Raw genomic sequence first — 19,502 nt, forward strand, 5'->3', positions numbered from 1 at the left:
ATAAAACAGTTACATATTTGTACCTTATAAACTTGAGGGGTCATCTTAATTTTTTAAAATTAAATATTATTAAACTTTAAAAACTAAATTTAATTGGCTTTACTGGCTTTATTGGATAAGATTTCAAGCCAAAGCAGGAAATAAAGTCAGAGTAAAATCAGAACATTTGAAATGTTAAAAAATGGAGCACCCATACAGACTGATTTTTGAAGTTCTGCTAATATCTTAAAAATGAATCCTTGAAAATAATTATGTCAAAAAATAGATTGTTCTAAATGAAATCACATTGTAATAAAATATTTGATACTGAGAAAGATTATTTAGTAGAATACTAGCTGTATAACATTCTAGGTGAGTATAAACATTAATTTGCAATGCAATAGAAATATACAGAAGGAAGATAGAACAGACAAAAAGAGAAATGTTTAAAGTACTGATGATGGCTACTTGCAACTCTTGGTTTATTCTATTATAAACAGTAATTCCAGAAGAAACAAATCAGCCAATCTCATTTAAAAAGGATAACAAAGACAAAGGAAACAGTTTCAACAATTTTTGTTTGTTTCTCTAACTCAAGGTTATTAAAAAAACAAAAACCCTCTTGATTCAGTCTTCCAAGCAATGCAGCATTAAATACAGGGCCTGCCTGCCTCCCTCCCTCCCTCCTCAACTGAGTGCATTTGTGAGGCATTTGCTGTACCAGACTATTTAATGCCTAGTTCTCATAATCTTTCCAGTTCCCTCCTTCTGAGCAGTCAGGAAACAGTTGAAAACAGAGCTGCTTGAATATATGAAAAGTATGACGAGACTCCTTTCCTTGTAGTGTTGTTGTATGCTGAATTCTGGATGTTCCTGGTCTAGAGGAAACATAAATGGGTACCTGTCATGCCCTCTACAACATCTCTGTGCAAAAACATTATCAGAATACAGAATACCATAGTTGGATGGGGCTTTGGAGATCTTTTAGCTTCAACCACAATAATACACGGGCAAACAGTCAATAGAAACTCAAAGTAAACCGCTTTAAACTCGGCTGCATAAAATAAGACTTCAGCAACAGAATGGTCAATGCTTGGAATGTTCTACCTGACTACGTTGTTACAGCCTCAAACCATCACAGCTTCAACCTCAAACTGTCTACTGTGGACCTCACCCCGTTCTTAAGAGGTCTTTAAAGGGGCCGCGCATAAGTGCACCAGCGTGCCTATCATCCCTGCCTTACTGTCCGCATTTATCTGCATTTACTTCCTTTGTTCATGTTTATATTCATACTTATACTTGTTGTCTTGTTATCTTGTTAACAACCCTATGCTCAAGCAGGAGATCTTGTACCATTCTGGACAAATAGTTGTGCAATATCATCTTAAAAACCTCCAGAGCACCCACAACTTTTGAAGACAAGCTGTTCTGCTGATTTAATTATTCTTACTGTCAGTAAATTTCTCCTTAGTTCTAGATTGGATCTTTCTTAAGTTTCCATTCATTGTTTCTTGCTTGCTGCCAGGTGCTTTGGTGAATAGGTTGTTCCCCTCTTCTTTGTGGCACAAGGCCAAGTTACTCATGGGTTTCCTCTTCTGAGAGTATCTGCCCATCCTACCAGGTCTGAAGGGTCCAGGTTCCTTTCCTGAATTGAGTGGGACCTTGGAAGAGTGCCCCTTCCCATGGCTGCCCCTATCTTATGGAACACCTTTATCTAGCAACCAGCAATCCTTTTAGCCTTTCAGAAGACCGTTAAAACCTGCTTCTTTGCCCAGGCAATAGGTAAAGGGTGGACTGTTGAGATTTTGGGGGCATTTTGGAGGTTGATTGAGGTGCTGGGTTTTATATGTTTATATAGGTTTCTTAGTTTTATTGCTCTGAGTTCCTCCTCAAGATTGTCCAAAGATGGGCAGCCATACAATTTTTAAAAAAATAAACAATAAATGTAGTGTGGCCTCTGGGATGTCTATGGAAGAAGGAACTTTCCCATCACTTTGAAAAAGAGAGATCATAAGTTACATTTCATGGAGTTGATGTTCTGTAATACAGAACAATTTTAGTCCAATTAAGAAAGTTTGGCAATCTGATCATTGGTGAAAGATACGATAACATTAATTCATTGTGATTATTTAGGAGGAATTTCTCATTGTTCCTTTATCTTGTAGAATACAGTGGTTGAGCAACATTACTGAAAAAGAATAATAGCAATGGTGAATGTATTTAATGCATTCCTGATGTGTAGAGTAGTAAGGAATAAGGAATTTGCCAAATACTCCCCAGGAGGGGAAAAAAATAATTTCATTTAAAAAAATTGCAGTTATATTCATTTGCTAGAGTTTTTGTTCTCTTTTTAATAATTTTTAATATATGAATAACGTATCTTGATATAATCCACAAAATTGTATATATATTACAAAGATATATGTTAGAGAAGAGTTTTAAAAATTATTTTAAAAATATTTATATCACTGCCCACTAAGCCCATGATTCTGTGCTGGAACACTGGTAGCACTAGAGCCAAAAAAAATTGTTCTGGTTCCTTGTATACATACAAACGTCTAAGACATTTCATTTGAATTATCTTTTGCAATTGAATTATGTGTTATTATTTCTCTGTGATAAACATATTGTATCTTCACTGCATATTAAAACTCTTTTTATCTACCCAAACATGACCATGCATAAAACACTGTACTGAATAACAACTCAAAGGTTGGAGTTTTTTTAAAAAAAATATTGGTTACAAATGTAGTCATTACAAAACTTGTGCATTGAATGTTGGAATAAGAGTGGCCTTTGTTCTGATATCTTTAAGAAAATGCATTTTCATATTTCATGGACAGTTAGGAATACAAGGTAAAGATTTAAAGATCAGTATATTTACAAGCCTCTACTGACTCAAGATAAGTTATTTTATTTCTTAAAGAATTTAAAAACCAAATCTAAGAACACAGTAGCAAAAAATAATCCAAAAGCTAGAAACTTTGCAAAGGGTTATATTGAAGTATATATAAAATCTTCATCCACTCTCTAAACATTGTCTCTTCCCTGGTGAAATTTACCCCAACTGTTATGGTCTTCCGGAAGGACCTTAAAATTTGTTTTTGTTTTTTTCAGCAAGCCTGGGAAAATCCTCTGGTGATAAGAAGCCCACATGTTGGTGGTATTATCTCTAATATTCTCCCACTTGTGGTCTTCTTTTTAATTCTATTTCATTGCTTTTAATGGATTTTGCAGTGGGTTTTAATAGTAAGTTTTATTGTACGCTATCTAGAGTCATTTTGTGTGAGATCAACAGCTATGTAAATCTGATAAATGTGTTAAAATCATGTAACAGATCATAGGCATACATGTGTTAGAATAATATAACATTGCTATAAGCATATCTATTTATATAACTTCTGTTGTAGCAGTTTTATTTAAAATTCTCTCAATAATGGTACTTCTTTTCTCTCGATGACAACACTTTGAGTTCTATTCTATGTTGTATGTTGTAAAGCCTGGAATTTCGTCCTGATTTATGCTAATGATTTTTATCTGTCCCTTTTTTTAGATGTTACATCTTGGGACAAGTTGACAGTATCTCTCAGATGAACCTCTGCTTAAAAATATGCCATTTGTACATGCTACTCAGTCTTCTTGAAACATGGGTGAAAAAGACAACGATAAGTACAACCAAGCCAACCAAATATTTGAAAGCTTTGTTCAAGCCTCAACATGCAAAGGTTCGATTCAGGCTTTTAATATTCTCACTCGCCATCTTGAATTAGATCCTTTGGACAACAGGAACTTTTATGCCAAACTTAAATCAAAAGTGACCAGCTGGAAAGCCAAAGCTTTGTGGAATAAGCTAGATAAAAGGGCAAGCCATAAGGAATATAAACGTGGAAAATCTTGTACAAACACAAAGGTAAGGTGAATTTCGTACTTTATTTTGAATCTGACCCTGCTTGAATAAATTAGGTAACCCTCTGGTTTTATAGAAGAAATTTTGGGATACTTCTTTAGGTTTAATAATATTTCTGCATAAACTTCCTCCTATGGATCAAAGTTCAAAAGTCTATTCCTATGCTATGCTATTCATATATACTATATCACGAACTAATGTACATCTGTTTTTTTAGTATTTTAAAGTTGAGCATGATACATACTTGTAAATTTCCAATTACTTTAATCTCTACTGTAAATATAACAAAAAAAATCCACATGTTAATTTTAATATATTAAAATATATGTACTTGCTTCATCTACTCACATTTTGAGGAAGATTATTGTCATATTTAACTTACATTCAAAGTCGATGCATTCAAAGTCAAAAATGCAAAGAGTGCTAGGGATACTTAATAAGAAACCAAAGCAGCTTTTTAGTTTCCATTGTCAGCTTTCATAAGAACCTGTGAGTGAATGATCACTAGTAGGTGGAAGGGAAACATCCTTATTGAAAAACTGAATCCATTTGCATTCAATTAGGTTAAAATTCTCTGTTTCAAATACAGGAAATCAGGAGTGCAGGCAGCTCAAATGAATATAAGGGTTTATTGCAAGCTTAAGCTCTCTACAAGAATCTGAATTACTAACAGTCAAAGCAAATTGGCAATAGATAAGAGTCAACAGAATTCAAATGGGCTGGACTCTTGTGGACATGAAGGGATTTGAGACTTGTGACATGTTTTGACCTCTCCTTTAGGCTCAACCTGGCCATCTACACTGTGCACTTGACATATTAATACACTTAGTCCTCTGTAATGACAGTAATTAGGACCAGCAACTCTGTTGATAAACAAAGGGGTTGTGAAGCACAATGTCACATGATCACATCAACTCATGTAGTTTCAGTTGTAGTTGTTAACTGAATCTTGCAGAGTTTTTTAGCTCAGTATCACAAGATTGACATATGGGTCCTCCTGCCAGCTTCCCATTGACTTTGCTTGTTGGAAGCAGACAATGAAGGTCACAGATGGTGATCATGTGACTGCAAGATGCTGCAACTGTCATAATTGTGAGCCAGTTGCCAAGTGCATGACTGTGGAGATGCTGTGACAGCCTCAGCTTTGAGAACTGACCATAAGTTTCCTCATGCAACACTGTCCTACCTGTGAATTAATTTATGAACTGAGGACTACCTGTAGCACTGATGTGAATGAGATAATTTGAGTTACATGTTGAATATATGGAATATGTGCAACTTTTTAAAAATGTGTTTTTTATCCCCAGGTTAGAAAATAAAGAACGGGATTATTCCAAATTCTATTATTAACAATGGCTTTTTAACATTTTAAAAAATGAGAATATTCCACAGAAACTATCAATTAATAAATTTCAGATACTCCAAAATGATCCAAAATTGTTTTATCTGCTATCAGAGTAACCAGATTGTATGTATGGAAATGAGGAATGTAATGAAAACACTGACTGGATTGCCAGCCGAATATAACTTATCAAGCAAGCATTCTTTACTGATGAATCATTGTTTCCTGACAAAAAATATCTATGATATAAATATGAGTGATAGGAAGTGCAGAAACAAGAACAACTCCCAAATGAATACTGGTATTAAAATACTAAATATACAAGGTTTAGCACCTTTGCAGATTAAATTACATACCAGTATATAAATCAGTTCTGGAACTAAAATCTTCCATACAATTAGTGAGAACAAATATACTGGAACAAAATATGATTCTCATGTTGAGCATTAATAGGTAGAATTAAACTTTGTGGATGGGCTAGCCTAGAATGTTTAGCTAAATGTTAGAAAATGATGTTTAAATTTCTGCATAGTCATAAATATTGCAGCAGTCTTGCATCTTACTGTCTATATTATTTCTGATTGTCGTCTATCTATCATCTATCTTGTAGCCTTAAAATGTATATATTGCATTATTTATAATAGGGTGTATAAGTATAAAATACATAAAAATAAATCTCATGGTTAAGGCATTAGGCTACAAACTGGGAGAAGGTGAGTTCTCGTGCCACCTTAGGAACAAAGCCAGCTGCGTGGCCAGTCACTTTGTCTGAGTTCTAGAAAATAGGCAATGGCAAACCACTTTTGAAAAGTGCAGGGATTTGTCCAGATAGTCTTTGAGAATCAGACATGATTGAATGGAAAAAACGTACATACATACAGTAGTGAAAAATAATAAATAAAAATATCTGAAACAAAAAATAGAGGAAAATCAATAGAATTATAAGAAGTAAACAAGTGACATTCAGTTTTAAATAAACATCTTTTCAGATGTTGGATACAGCAATATTAGAACAGACAACTTTTTAATGGTAGAGGGAGAATTTTGACAGATAAATCTCTGCTTTTGTAGGAAAAAGTAAGCATTCCCATTTCTACCTTAGCCTCTGATTTAATAGAAATGCCTGCCTAAAATCAGTTTTGAGGTAGGAGTACCTGAGGAATGCAAAAAAATCTGAACCACATTTTCCATATTGATTAAATTGGAATCATTGTGTATTTTCTAATGTTGTTTCTTTGAATTTCTGCATATTTTTACTGAATTCGATTGGTAGTCACAATTAATAAATGGGGTATTGGATAGAATAATCACTTGTATTATCACTTATGCTTTGGAAAAGCTGAATTTAGTCTGTTAAATACTGTGCAAAAAGGCCTGCAGAGCACCTGAGATGCTTCAAACTCCTTCAATAATTCAGTAATCTGTACAGTAAAAACCATTTCACAATGTTAGCTCTTGCATACTGTGGAGGGTGTGTGTATCCAACTAAACATTACTTCATTGTCATTACTAGTAAGCCAATGGTGCATTATTATAACACACACACACACACACACACACACACACACACACCATTTTCCTGCTTGTCGGATACCTGCTGATCTAGTATCAGTAGAAGCAATTGATGGCTTTTTCAAGGGGGCTGATATTTACAGAGAAGGTTGGGCAGGGTGTTCTTGCTCTTTAAAATGTGTGCAAATGGAAATTATCTGATGTAATCCTAATCACTTTTCCCAGCCAGTGCTTCAAGAGCAGACAGACTGGCAATAAGTACATTGCTTAATCTGTTTGTTTTTGCTTGATAATGTCTGGAATACAAACTGGGATTTTTTAATGCAGTTTCACAGTAAGATACATAAATACTTCACTATACCTTTTATGCATTTCCAGCTAGCTCAATCAAGGTACATGAACGCTGTATACGGCAACTGTGCTTTTTGTTAATTTAACATTAAACGTTATTGTTTCTTAGCCAAGTCTTGAAATGATAGATCAATTTCTCAGGAAATATGAAATTAGTTAATACTTAAAAGTATTAATTAGTATACATTAATGGAAGAAAAAAATACATTCAAGCTTCACTAAACTAAGACTATCTTGATACTAAAACAAGTAAAGTATTCTGAGAATAACAGCAGCACTTGTTATAATTTGTATTATAATAATTTCACCCCAACCTCAATTTCTATCAGTATATATGTAGTTATATTTGGAACTTTATAAAAACACATTTGATATCAGTGTGTATTTTTATATGACTTTGTAATGTTTTCTCCCCTTCATATATTCTCCTTCCTGCTTTTGAGAAATGTAATTCAGAGAGCAATGAAGTTATTGTTGTAGGTACATGTTTAAAATAAATGTTTCTTGAACAGAACAGACTCTTCCCCTGCCTCCCCTTAATTTTAATGCAAATTTAATGGTTTTTGACATTGAGGAGTTTCTAAAGCAATCTGGGCTTGGATGAAAAGTTTGGAGTAATGACACACCATACCTTCTCCCCTATAGCTCCCTATATAGTCTCAGGCTAAAATATTCGGGGTTCATGGGGGACTGTCAGAGGCAGCCTGGGATATTTTATCAGAAGACAATGTTACACCAATGACTACCATGTTATAAATTATGCTAATGTGAGTTCCATATTTAACTCTACCTTTCAAATCCTGGACACTATCTTGGTGGAGAATTTGGTATAAGTCATTATGGAAAGGATGAACCACTTGTGTGAAGTGAAAAAAAAAAAAAGAACAAATTTTGAATGCATTAAAATTCTATAGAGCTGTAATTATGGTCAAGGTTTTGGAATGGAATTGGATAACTTGGATATTTTTTATCTATCATGAGCTACTAGCTTTATTTAGTTCCTAACTGGATTAAACAGGAATTGCAAATGGTTGATGTAAAAGGTGAATGTGAAATTGAGGAAATAAGCAGTACATAACCATACAGTACTTTGCATTGTACTCTGAAGCTCATTTGCAAGTGTGATTTCTGCATAGAAATCAGTTTCAGAACAACTTTTACCATTTCTAAAAGGTGAAAAAGTTTTTTTAAGTACCATATATCAGAGCTAAGCTGTTTGAAATGAACCTCTGTGTTATGTGGGGATTAACATACTGTAAAAGAATATTCACTTATTACCAGGGATTTAAGGCGATTAAAACCATACTTTTTTTGTTACTAGGGACTGAATTTGGTGGGCAGAAGAGGGGCTGCTACAAGTTGGTGTTGATTCCTTGTGACTACCTGGAAAAATCCCTGGAGTTTTTTCTTTTGCTATTGTCTCCTTCTGAAATCAGAGAAAGTAATTGGCCCAAGGTTACCCACTTTTTTTTGCCTAAGAGGACACTAGAACTCATTGTCTTCTGGTTTCTAGCCTATGCCTTAACCACTGCACCAAACTGTCTCTCCGAGGGCTGCAAATACTCTGTAAATTTTTAAAAAACATTTTAATAATGTAGAGCAGAATTTGCTTAGAAATTGTGGAAAATGTGCAAGTTGCTATGAATAAAATGCTTAGATTCAGCTAATAAAACCAGAGCCAAGAAACTAATTTAAAGCCAAAGGTCTTTCATCATCTCAATTGAAAAAAAAACAATTCTGGGACTCCCTCCGATTATTTATGCTTATTTAGCATTACCTGTTTTATTTCAAACCACAAGAACCACAGAGACATCAAGACATTACTCTGATGATTTCTGTACTGTGCAAGCACACACTGTCCTGAAAAACAACTGCAATTATTACCAGATGACAGTAAGCACAATCTCTCAATAAAAATAATGTTAGTGGGGAATAAGTATGCAATTTTAGCACAAGAATTAACAGGTTATATGTCCTACTAGCAGAGTGGGCTGCTGGGGGTTTGCAGCGGTTTGGGAGAGCCCCTAGCTAAGATTCTGTTAAGTTTGGAGAACCCCCAAATCCCACTCTTGGCTGGCCTGTTCCCCCCAGGAGTCCCCATGCAGCCCATTTTGGATGAGTGTGCACGGAGGCTCAAGGAAGGTGAAAAACGAACCTTCCGGAAGTTCGGAAAGGCCGGAAATGGGCCTGTTTCTGGGCTTCCAAAGAACCTCCGGGAGCCCAGGGAGGCCATTTTTGCCCTCCCAAAGGCTTGAGGAAAGCTTCCGGAGCCTGGGGAGGTAAAAACACCCCCCCCCCCGCTGGGGTGCTGGAGGCTGCCTAAGCCACGCCCACCATGGCCACACCAACCCAGCAACTGGGCACAGTATTCTTTGCTAAAATTTTTGAAGCCCACCCCTGCCTACTAGAGATATTAGAGCACTGTGCAATGATAGCATAGTGGGCAAGATAAACCAGACAGTGGAGACAGTGGAATCAGTTTTTAGACTGCCTGGAAATAATCCAACTTGTGTTCCTTAGTTCAAGATCCTTTGAAATGGTCCTTGTGACAAGTATAGATTGAAGAATCCTAAGATTGCTTGATAGGAGATGTATTTGATGAATTTGCAAACTTACAATCTATTGTCACCTTGTTGAGAGTTGCTGATTTTACTAAATCCAATAATTTCAGCAAAGTTGCTCAAAATAACTAAACACCTCTTTTAACAGCATTAAATAGAAAGGTTAACTCACTTGGGCAAAAATGCTTGAAGGAAGTTAAAGTTTTACCATTTATATTATTTGCATAATGATTTAGTTTACCTGTGTTCATGTTTTTTTAAAAGAAAATTATGGGAAGTAATTCTTTTTCAAGCACCAGTGATGAAAGAAAACATTGAAAATACTTTTTTGTAAACAAGACAACATATTTGACTTTAGGAACAACTTGCTTGAAGAGATTTATTTTGATTTAATGCCATAGATCACTAAAAACTGCTTTTTCTGGCACTTGATTGTTGCCTACAGAATGAACATGATACAGTTATTTTTTAAGTATACTGCTTATAGTCTTCCAATAATGTGATAGTGAGGGATATATAGCTATAGTTTTGACAGTTTAAGAGTTTTGTAGAATAAATGGAATTATTTATTTTATGAAGCTATTGACTACTTGTTATAAAATGGACACTGCGTTAGGATAGTATTCCTAGAAGATGATGAAGTCAGGACAGATGCTTAAATAGCAGGAGATGAGATATTTGTGGCTAATACCACAGGAAACTTAAGGTTATGAGGTAGATGATGTGGGTCTTGATGAGTCATTGTGGGGAAGCCATTCCAGACTATGAGAAAGGTATGATTAAAGCTCAGTGATAAACAATTCTTAAGCTCCTGAAAGGAGCTCAGTTCTTACACTACTAGCAAAAGACAAAGTAATAAACTGGCAGATAGCATGTGCTGAATTTTCAGGAGAAAACAAGGAATATAACTTTAAAAATTACAACTAGTTTGTTGACTGCATTACATGCTTTCATCTAAGCTAATATTTAAATCAGCAGTACACCCCAGAATTAAGTTGTGGGTGAATTTTAAAAATCAGTTTAGTAATCCAAATATGAAACAGAAAAAGTATTCATCTACACAAACTCAAAAATATAAAATAAAATAGCATAAAGTTTCTAATTAATACAAGGGATGAGATTTGGCTGGGCCTAAATGCTATTCAAATTTGAATAGAAAAGGGGAAAATAAAAGTGGATAGGTTAGGGCAAGATAGTATAGGAACCTGTTTGATGATACAGAAAAAGATAAATTTGCATTGCTAGTAGAATAAGCCTGAGGCTAATCTTCAAAGACAGCCCTGCTTTTCAGTCATAATGTCTGCAGCCATTTCCTTCACTGGAAATCTGCACCTTTTCAACAGTCTCTTCTATTTTCAGTGAACATAAACTGAAATAAAAATAAAAGATTGTTTATTCAGTCAGTAACCAGCAACATTTAAAATGAAAGGTAATTTCCCATGCAGGTCACTTGGTAATTGGTTTCTTAATTATCTTTCAATACAGTATGCAGAAAGTTCCAATATTACTTGGCACATCCAGTTCAAAAGTATAAATCCATACCTACTTGATTACTTGTCCAAGTAACTTGTCCAAGTAGCTGGTATTACATTGGATGGACAGAAGCTAAGCTGTCTAAATACAGGGCAGGCTGTTGTATTCCTCTGAAGTTTGGAGAATAATGTGAAAAAGTATGAGAAGATGAATAAAATATAAGATTATGTGTCTAAGAATGCTTCGAGTGGGATGCCTACCCATGGGCATACTTGATAAAACCCAAATAGAGTTAGAAACAAAAAAAATCTAATAAAATGAGATTTGTGAATGCTACAGTAGTCAATGTTGAAATCAAAGACTTTGGGAATGGAAACAGCTATTTTGTAAACAGTGTAAAATAGTATAAAGTGCAGACGCAACCAGTTGGCCATGTTGAGAAAGCTTAGAATGCATTACAAAAGAACAAGAAAATGATTCTTCAGATTCAAATCTTGGGGCATGTAGGCATCTAGAATTTAGCCTGCCAGAAGCTCTTTTCAAGCTAATGAAAGTTCATATATCTGTAGCAAGGATCTTATCGATTCAAGTCAAGTGTTTGACTTCTAGTGAGAAAAATCAGGTCTACTAAAGAAATATTGCAGGAGCTACCTTGTGACAAGCTCAGGAAGAATGATGTAGGCTGCCTTTTACAAAGGTAAAAGGAAAATAAAACTTTTGCAGATTCTTACATTTCAATAATAATACTCCAAAAGTAACAGAAAAAAGATTTAACCCAAGCCACAAAGAATAAAAAGCACTAATTATAAGGGAAAAGTTAAATATAACATTGAGTAAAAGAGGAACCAACCAACCAAAAAAAGGTCAAATATTTTAAACTGGGTTAAAGACCCAAAGACAGAATAAAGTTACAGAACTATATTAGTGAACCACAAATAGAACGAGTATGTGTTATCCTAAGGACAGATCAAAGTCCAAGCAAGAAAACTGCCCTGCTTGTCAGGAAATAGATTGTAACCAAGGGTCTCTTAAGACAAGGAATTTTCACTATCCCTCATTTGACAATGCAGGGGAGAGAGGAAAAAGGTGGTAACAATCTCTTTTGCAGTGCTTTATGGTGAGGACATTCTCGGTAATTAATTCTGACCTTTGGATGCCTTTATTGAAATAGAATCATGATTTTGTATGTAACAATAGGGTTCATGTATTAAATTCTGTTGAAGCCAGGTGATGTTGCTTTTTGTTAATTTTAAATCAACAAAGCATAGGTCAATATATCGGGAGGAGGGGAGGAGTAGATTTTGCTTTGGCTCAGACTTTATTTTACAGAAATGCCATAGAAACAAAATATTTTGGCCCAACAATAGTTAAAATATCTGCAGTTTAGTATATTAATTTTGCTGTATTAACATTTATTTAAAATATATAATGGATCAAGTCTACTAAATGAGAATGTTTAACTTTTTAATGTAACATGAAGCAAACAGTTCTTTTATCAACATAAAATGACATTCAGAATTACTGAAGAGAATGTTTAAACCTGTGAGCAAAATTTATAAGTATGTTTAATAAAACTGCTAAACTATTTTGTCACTCTGATAGGTGGCACAGAATATCTGGTAGTGCTTAACTTAAACATATTTGACAAAGATTTCATTTTTAGATTTAAAACTTTGTCTTAAAAAGGCCCAAATTCTACATTAAACAAAAATTGGGGGGCATAGCTGTAATCCTATGTACAGGTTCCTAGAACAAAGTCCTACTAAAAGAGTACTGAATTATGAGTGCAGCTTTAACAGCTTTTAATAAATGCACATAACTTACTTAAGTTACTTGCCAAATCAAAAACAATCTATTTAGTCCAGTTCCCAGCAGATGACTTTGTTCCTGTCTCAAAAATAACTTGGAGGTATCTTACTCTGCATTGTGTGCACTAATATGAACAAAGGAGCTTTTTGCTTGAGGATATTGGCATCTACAGTATTGCTTTAAAACAATCCTTTGTAGTTCACATCAGGAGTGAGATAAATTTATCTGATAACATCTGCTGTATAAAGTTGGAACAAATTGGTGCTTACTGAAAGTATTTCCTCAGGTGTAAATATAAGGCATCAGATCTGTATGATATCAGATACATATTGAATAAGGCAGTTATGCTTCATATACCTGGCTGTAGAGTGGTGGAGGTGGATTCTGACCTAGAAAACAACTTTTTCCTTCAGGCTCTATGATACATTCAATCGTATGGCATATCAGTAAGTTTTATAAATGTTTATTATTTAAAATAGTATAGTTATCTTTCATCTTATTTAAAAGTGTGGTGTGCAGTCTGTAGGAACCTTCAGAGCAATGAACTGAACCAAGTAGCAAACCTAGAAAAAAAAAGTGGCCAAAAGAAATTCATAGAACAAGAACACCCAATGAACATAACATTATGCAAGTTGGACACCGTAAATCAAGTTGTAAACACACGTGCTTGCTTTATAAGAACATACCAAATTTTTCATTTTTCTGTATTCTATGTTTCTGTCAAAGTAATGATTTATACTATATTAAAGTTGCATAGATCCTTTGAAATATATTCTTTGCGAAGCATGGGAAAATGAATGACGCACTTCTCTTCAAACCCTTAAACAGCTGCATCTTTTTCTAGATTATTTTAAAAGCTGCTATCAGTTGTCCCTGGGTGCATATACAACCTCTTGGTTTGCTTTCTTTTCAGCAAAATTATTGTTCTTCATGCAATGTAGCTCTAAAAACCTTTTGGATGAAAGAGAGATGGAAGTAGTTCCTTAATGTTAACCAAGGTAGAAATATTATCCATTTATCTACAGCAAATTCTGTCTGTCAGCTCTTCTCTTTTCACACACTGAATTTTTAGCTGCAAGTCAGCCAAGGCAAAAGCATCAGAGCAAAACTGATAACAGCCTTAAAGTAATAATCTATTTTAAAAAAGAATTCTCTTTAGATTCCAATTTTTTAAACAGAAGAATGAGTTAAACGGAAGGCATTTCGTAAACCAGGCATACATCCAGAACTCAAGCTAATATAAGCTGTCAGTCTATGAGTCCAGAATGACGCTATTGGGTCTGTTTTTCTGACTGTTCTCCTTATTGAGTCTTTGCCTAGCACTTTATGTCTTGTTTGTTCCCTTTCATCATAAATGGATTAACTAGATTTGGAAATGGAAAAAAAGTCTGGAATCAGTATGAAGTACACAGTTACTGTAAGTCTGTAGAGATTCTCAGTCATCCAGGTCATGGTTGTCATCCAGGGGCTTTTTCCCAAAGTCCAGTTGCCTCCAAAAAAAGCAGCTTTGGTACAAAGTTAGATGTTTGCACTGTGTATTAAATGTTTTTTTTTCTTTATGTATCTTCAGATTTCAATGTAACTGAAAGCTAATTTGTTCAGTCCCTTCATAATTTGCTAAATACAAGAGTCTAAACACTACTATGCTTAATGCAGTTAAGATCTATATTGTTTTTGTCCTCCAAATATTTTAATATGAATGGCAAATAACACGTGTATTATGCATTTTAGTAGGAAATCTTGATAAACAAAACTACAAAGCAAGTAATTTAATGTAAATACGTTAGATGGTATTCTCAGATTGTGGCATAAAACAGTTGCTAACCGTATGCCCCAAAGAAAGTAGGTGGTGTTTATCTTGCAACTGCTCAAAAGAATTATGTTTTAAGTGATAAAAGAATATTCCTTGAAAAACCAAAGTTTGAATGAGTCACTGTTTGTAACTGGAATTGTTTGTATATATGCACACACATATGCATACGCACATCTTTGCCTGGCAGGCCGGAATAGATTAAATCATTTATGATGTGCATGTGTTGGGTACTGTTAAACTGTATATATAGAACTCTTTAGCAATGTTTGTTAGAACTCTTTAGCAATGTTTGTTAGAGTTCTCATGTGAATCATAACAAAAATGTGCTGACAAATCATATAAACTTCTGCCAACTGTTTCCTCAATCTTGATAGCATTTGGACTAGATAATACTGATCCATATAATTAGGTCAACTAAACCACCTTTTATGATAGCAGCTGACACAAAGTACCTTTGTAGCTTTATCTCAACCTTTCAAGGTAGGCTAGACTAGGAAATCAAAGTTATGAATGCTAATACTACTTTTATCATAAAGTTACAGTAACAGAACTTTTGAGGTCTGAATCACTTCTCCCCTCCCTTTCTTTATCTTTGTGAAAACTAGGGAGGGTCATCTCTGAAACACTTTTTCAAATTATATTCCTGTTCCAGACTTGGATTTCTCTTATCTGACCTTTGTCTTGGTTGTGGCTCTTCCTCTTGTTATTCTTTCTGCCTATTATACTTTAGCACAGTTTTGACCTTATATGCTAAATCTAGCTGGGAAGAGCAAAATTTTACCTATGCAGAAATAGTTACCTGCAACGAATGTGTTGGGTTTCATAGAGGAAAGTAAGCATAGGTTGTTATATTAGTACTTGGGGTTTTATTTTCCGTTTTTTCTGCCAATGATCATAAGAACTGTTTTAACAATTGATCAGCACATCGTGTGTGTGTGTGTGAGAGAGAGAGAGAGAGAATGAATGTATGCTGAGAATGAGTGTATCTCATGAGTGTATGAGGATATGTATGTTGTTTATATTTGTATATAAACAAATATGTCAAATATATACTAAAGAACTGATTGGTTCTCAAAAGAACAATGAATTTTTCATGTTGATTTTTTAAGTGTTTGAATGTTTTTGTTTGCTTCAAAGATTGTTTTAATGCAAGTTTCGAGAACTATATAATTTAGTCCAAACTATATTCATGTCAGAATATTGGTTTTGACCTAACTACTTGCTATGAAGGGAAAGCAGCTGAGTAAAGGGCTTAGCTTAAGTCATTTTCCACCTATATTTATCAATCTTCTGTGCTCAAAAGTGCTGTTTACTATATACAGCAGGCCTGTCAAACTGCCGACCCATGGGCCAGGTGCGTCATGCACAGCCCACGCCCACTCTGGCTCCACAAAGGCAAAAACAATGTCATGATATGTCACATGGCACAATTTAGTTTGACACCTGTGAAATATACAGCAAAGCAATTTTGGAGCAAAAAGCTTTAGAAAGGGGAGATTACAGGAAGAAATTAGTACCTGGATTAAGGATATATACAACTATTTTAATGAAGGAGAACAACTAAGAACATGTAATTGGGCCATTGGTGGAAAGTCAACCATAAAGGATCCATCTCTGAATTAAATGGTAGGTTTTTGAGGAAGTATATTTTGTATGGAGTTATAGTTTTGTTAGACTTATATCTCAAGAAATTCAAGACAGCAGGCATAACATTTTTTTTCCAAAGTTTTCACACACTCACATTTCTATGAAGTACATTGTGCTGAATGTGACTTTGGCCCAGAGTCATTTTGGAAACTTCCATAGCCAAGGGTGGCTTTGAATCAGGTTGCTCAGTCTAATATTTCGAATCCTACATATAATATGAATTAATTTTGCCCTTGACTTTTCCCAACTTAAGTGATTAGGGTGAGCTCTCTCAAGGTTTTAGATGTGCTTTTCATTATTTGCTGGCTGTGTGGGACAGTGTAAAATTTAATTTTCCTATAGGCGTAAATATAATTAATTTTCTCTTATTTCTGTTTCCAGTGTTTGATTATTGGAGGTGGTCCCTGTGGCTTGCGAACTGCTATAGAACTTGCTTTTCTTGGAGCCAAAGTCGTTGTCGTAGAAAAGCGAGACACATTTTCAAGAAACAATGTACTGCACCTCTGGCCATTTACAATTCATGATCTTCGAAGTCTGGGAGCTAAAAAGTTTTATGGGAAGTTTTGTGCCGGATCAATTGATCACATTAGTAAGTCATAATTACATCATTGTTTCTTTCTGAAAAGGAAAATGGAGGCACATTATACCCATGGTGAATATTTTTTGTTTAGAAATATTAACTGCAACTTAATACCAAGAGGTGGATATAGTGTGTTGAATAAAAATCTGAAGGAACACTTTGGCATACAAGTGTTTATCTAACTTGTATGCCAAAATGTTCCTTCAGATTTTTATCAATATCAGTTGGCAGAAATTTTCTGTACATTTAGTATTTATGTACAATTTTTCAGTAGGACTTGATGTATATGTTAGAGTTCAACTACAGCCTCTATTTACAATCTGGATTATTCATCATAAAACACAGGCATGGGATTCCAATTAATGGGGTAGATCCTTTCTTAACATTAAAAGAAAACCATAAAAAAACTTCCTAGATATCTTCCAGAATGAAAATACATGGTAAATAATGCATGATCAAAAACCTCACACAGTAACATTTCTCTTTCATAGGCATTAGACAACTTCAGCTTATTCTCTTCAAGGTTGCACTGCTGCTAGGAGTTGAAATCTATGTGAACTTAGAATTTGTGAAAGTTTTGGAACCTCCTGAAGATCAAGAAAATCAAAGTAAGTTGTGTTTCTTTGAAAGGAAGAATTTCACAGCAAAAAATATTTTTTACTGTTAGAAAACAGAATGCCATTTTTGACGCAACTGATTACATCTATAGAGGTGTGCAAAGCATTCTTTATGGCTAGTCTGTGTCCAGAGCATAATATGTATTTTTGATTTGTATCTGTAATGAAACTGTAACTTGATCTAGGCACAGATGGAAACTGGTGCTTTGGGCAGAAATGTTTGTAGAGAAAGCCAAAGTTATTGGTGATACATGATTGCTATGTGAAGTAGGAGAAGAGAGCAGTCCTTAGTACCCTTCTTCAAACAACGAAATTCTTCTGGATTTCAGTTGTTCAACTACTGTCCACCCACAGTTCAGCAAAACTTCTGAAACAGTATTTGTTTGTTTTGATTTTAAACAAAATTAATTTTCCATTTTATGTTCATCTCAATATGTGACCTGAATAAATTCATGTTTTATGTATTTTATTACTTAGATTAATGTTAAGTTTTAGAGCAGATGTTGTACCAAATTCCTTCTCTCAGACTGAAGGATTGACTCTGAAAATCTTTTCCACAGAAGTTAAGGATGAATTAATTAATTAGCAACTAATTAAATTGGGATTCAGCATAAAAATGGAATCTTCTTGCTTATAAATGTTTGTTACATCATGATACACTTTTGAGTAGAATAAGTTGTAGACACTGTCTAGGTTCATGATCATATTTGTGTAAATTTTCTTTATGTATTGCTTGATTATTGCTTTGTTTAAAACAGAAGTGGTATGGATGGATATAATCGTCTATATTTAATCATTTATGGTGTCCATCCCATTTTTTAGATTGTTTTAACTGTAAGAGAATTTGCAATAAATGTATACATTTTTTTCACTCAATATAAATATAGTATGAATTTCTTCTAGAAAACATATAATTTATCTGTATTTTCTATAATACATATTTTTAATAAATTGAAACTTTAAAAAATCAACTAGAAGATAGTAGGGAAGTTTTTCCAAACATTTCTTAACATGATTTGCATTATACATGTTATTGACATACATTTACTGACTAACCTCTTGATTTCAGAAATAGGTTGGAGAGCTGAATTTCTCCCAATGGACCATCCCTTATCAGAATTTGAATTTGATGTCATAATTGGAGCTGACGGCCGAAGAAATAGTTTGGAAGGTAGAATCAAAATTCAATTGAACAAATATCTAAAATGGAAATAAAGAGCCTGCTCATTTCTTTCTTTATGAAAAACAATAAAGTAGATCAAACTTTTAAAAATTATTACACTTTTATCTTTTAAAAATATGGGTGGCTATTAGTAAAGGAAAGAGACATGCACTTTTGAACTGCAAACTCTAATGCACAACTTTTCATTGTTCCAACAAGGGCATGCTGTGTTATTTGGATCACAATTCTGCTGGTGTACAAAATAAATATGCACAATACTTACTATGTATTTAATGAAGGAAGCTATAGGAAGCAATTTTACTTAAAAAAATAATTGTGAATTTGGTATAGAATAACCGAATGGAAGGAGAAAGATCCTGTTGTACTAGCTGTTAAATATTTTAAAAGGAATTTAATAATAATAAGTATCACAACTCTTAAGTCGGCTTTTGTCAATGAGATGTTAGTTAAATAGCCCATGCTGTGTTATATGACTTAACATCTTTATGCCTATTGGGTTTTAATCAGATGCACACTTAATTCTTTGGAACTACTGGACTGTTAAAACTTTTGAACTTAATATCAGAGAGTTATGCCTACCCAATTCTAGGAGAAAAAAAAATTGGTACACCTAATGGATTTGATGAATTCTGAGGTTGGGAGGTACCAGAGGAATGTGGTAGAATAGTCACAACAGGTAACACCAAGAATTTTTTAGCAAAACAAGTAAACTCTTTAGGAGATTTATG

At 34.2% G+C, this 19,502-nt stretch overlaps 1 protein-coding gene across 13 annotated transcripts in view; it reads left to right on the forward strand.

The window, feature by feature from the left end:
* MICAL2 (microtubule associated monooxygenase, calponin and LIM domain containing 2) overlaps positions 1-19,502 on the forward strand; it is a 134,339-nt gene that overhangs the window by 17,498 nt on the left and 97,339 nt on the right. For 4 of the 13 annotated variants that reach the window (XM_087921139.1, XM_026705658.2, XM_087921143.1 and 1 more), the window contains exons 2-5: positions 3,533-3,889; positions 16,776-16,983; positions 17,466-17,582; positions 18,661-18,762. In XM_087921139.1, coding sequence (XP_087777265.1) covers positions 3,626-3,889; positions 16,776-16,983; positions 17,466-17,582; positions 18,661-18,762 — 691 coding nt within the window. In that variant the 5' untranslated portion in view covers positions 3,533-3,625. Of the gene's footprint in view, positions 1-3,532; positions 3,890-16,775; positions 16,984-17,465; positions 17,583-18,660; positions 18,763-19,502 lie in introns of those variants that run through there. The other 9 variants (XM_087921136.1, XM_087921135.1, XM_087921134.1 and 6 more) reach the window with 5 other exon arrangements.

The sequence above is a fragment of the Pseudonaja textilis genome, chromosome 1 (assembly GCF_049901715.1).
Source record: "Pseudonaja textilis isolate UNSWEBS1 chromosome 1, rPseTex1.2, whole genome shotgun sequence".
NCBI lineage: Eukaryota > Metazoa > Chordata > Lepidosauria > Squamata > Elapidae > Pseudonaja > Pseudonaja textilis.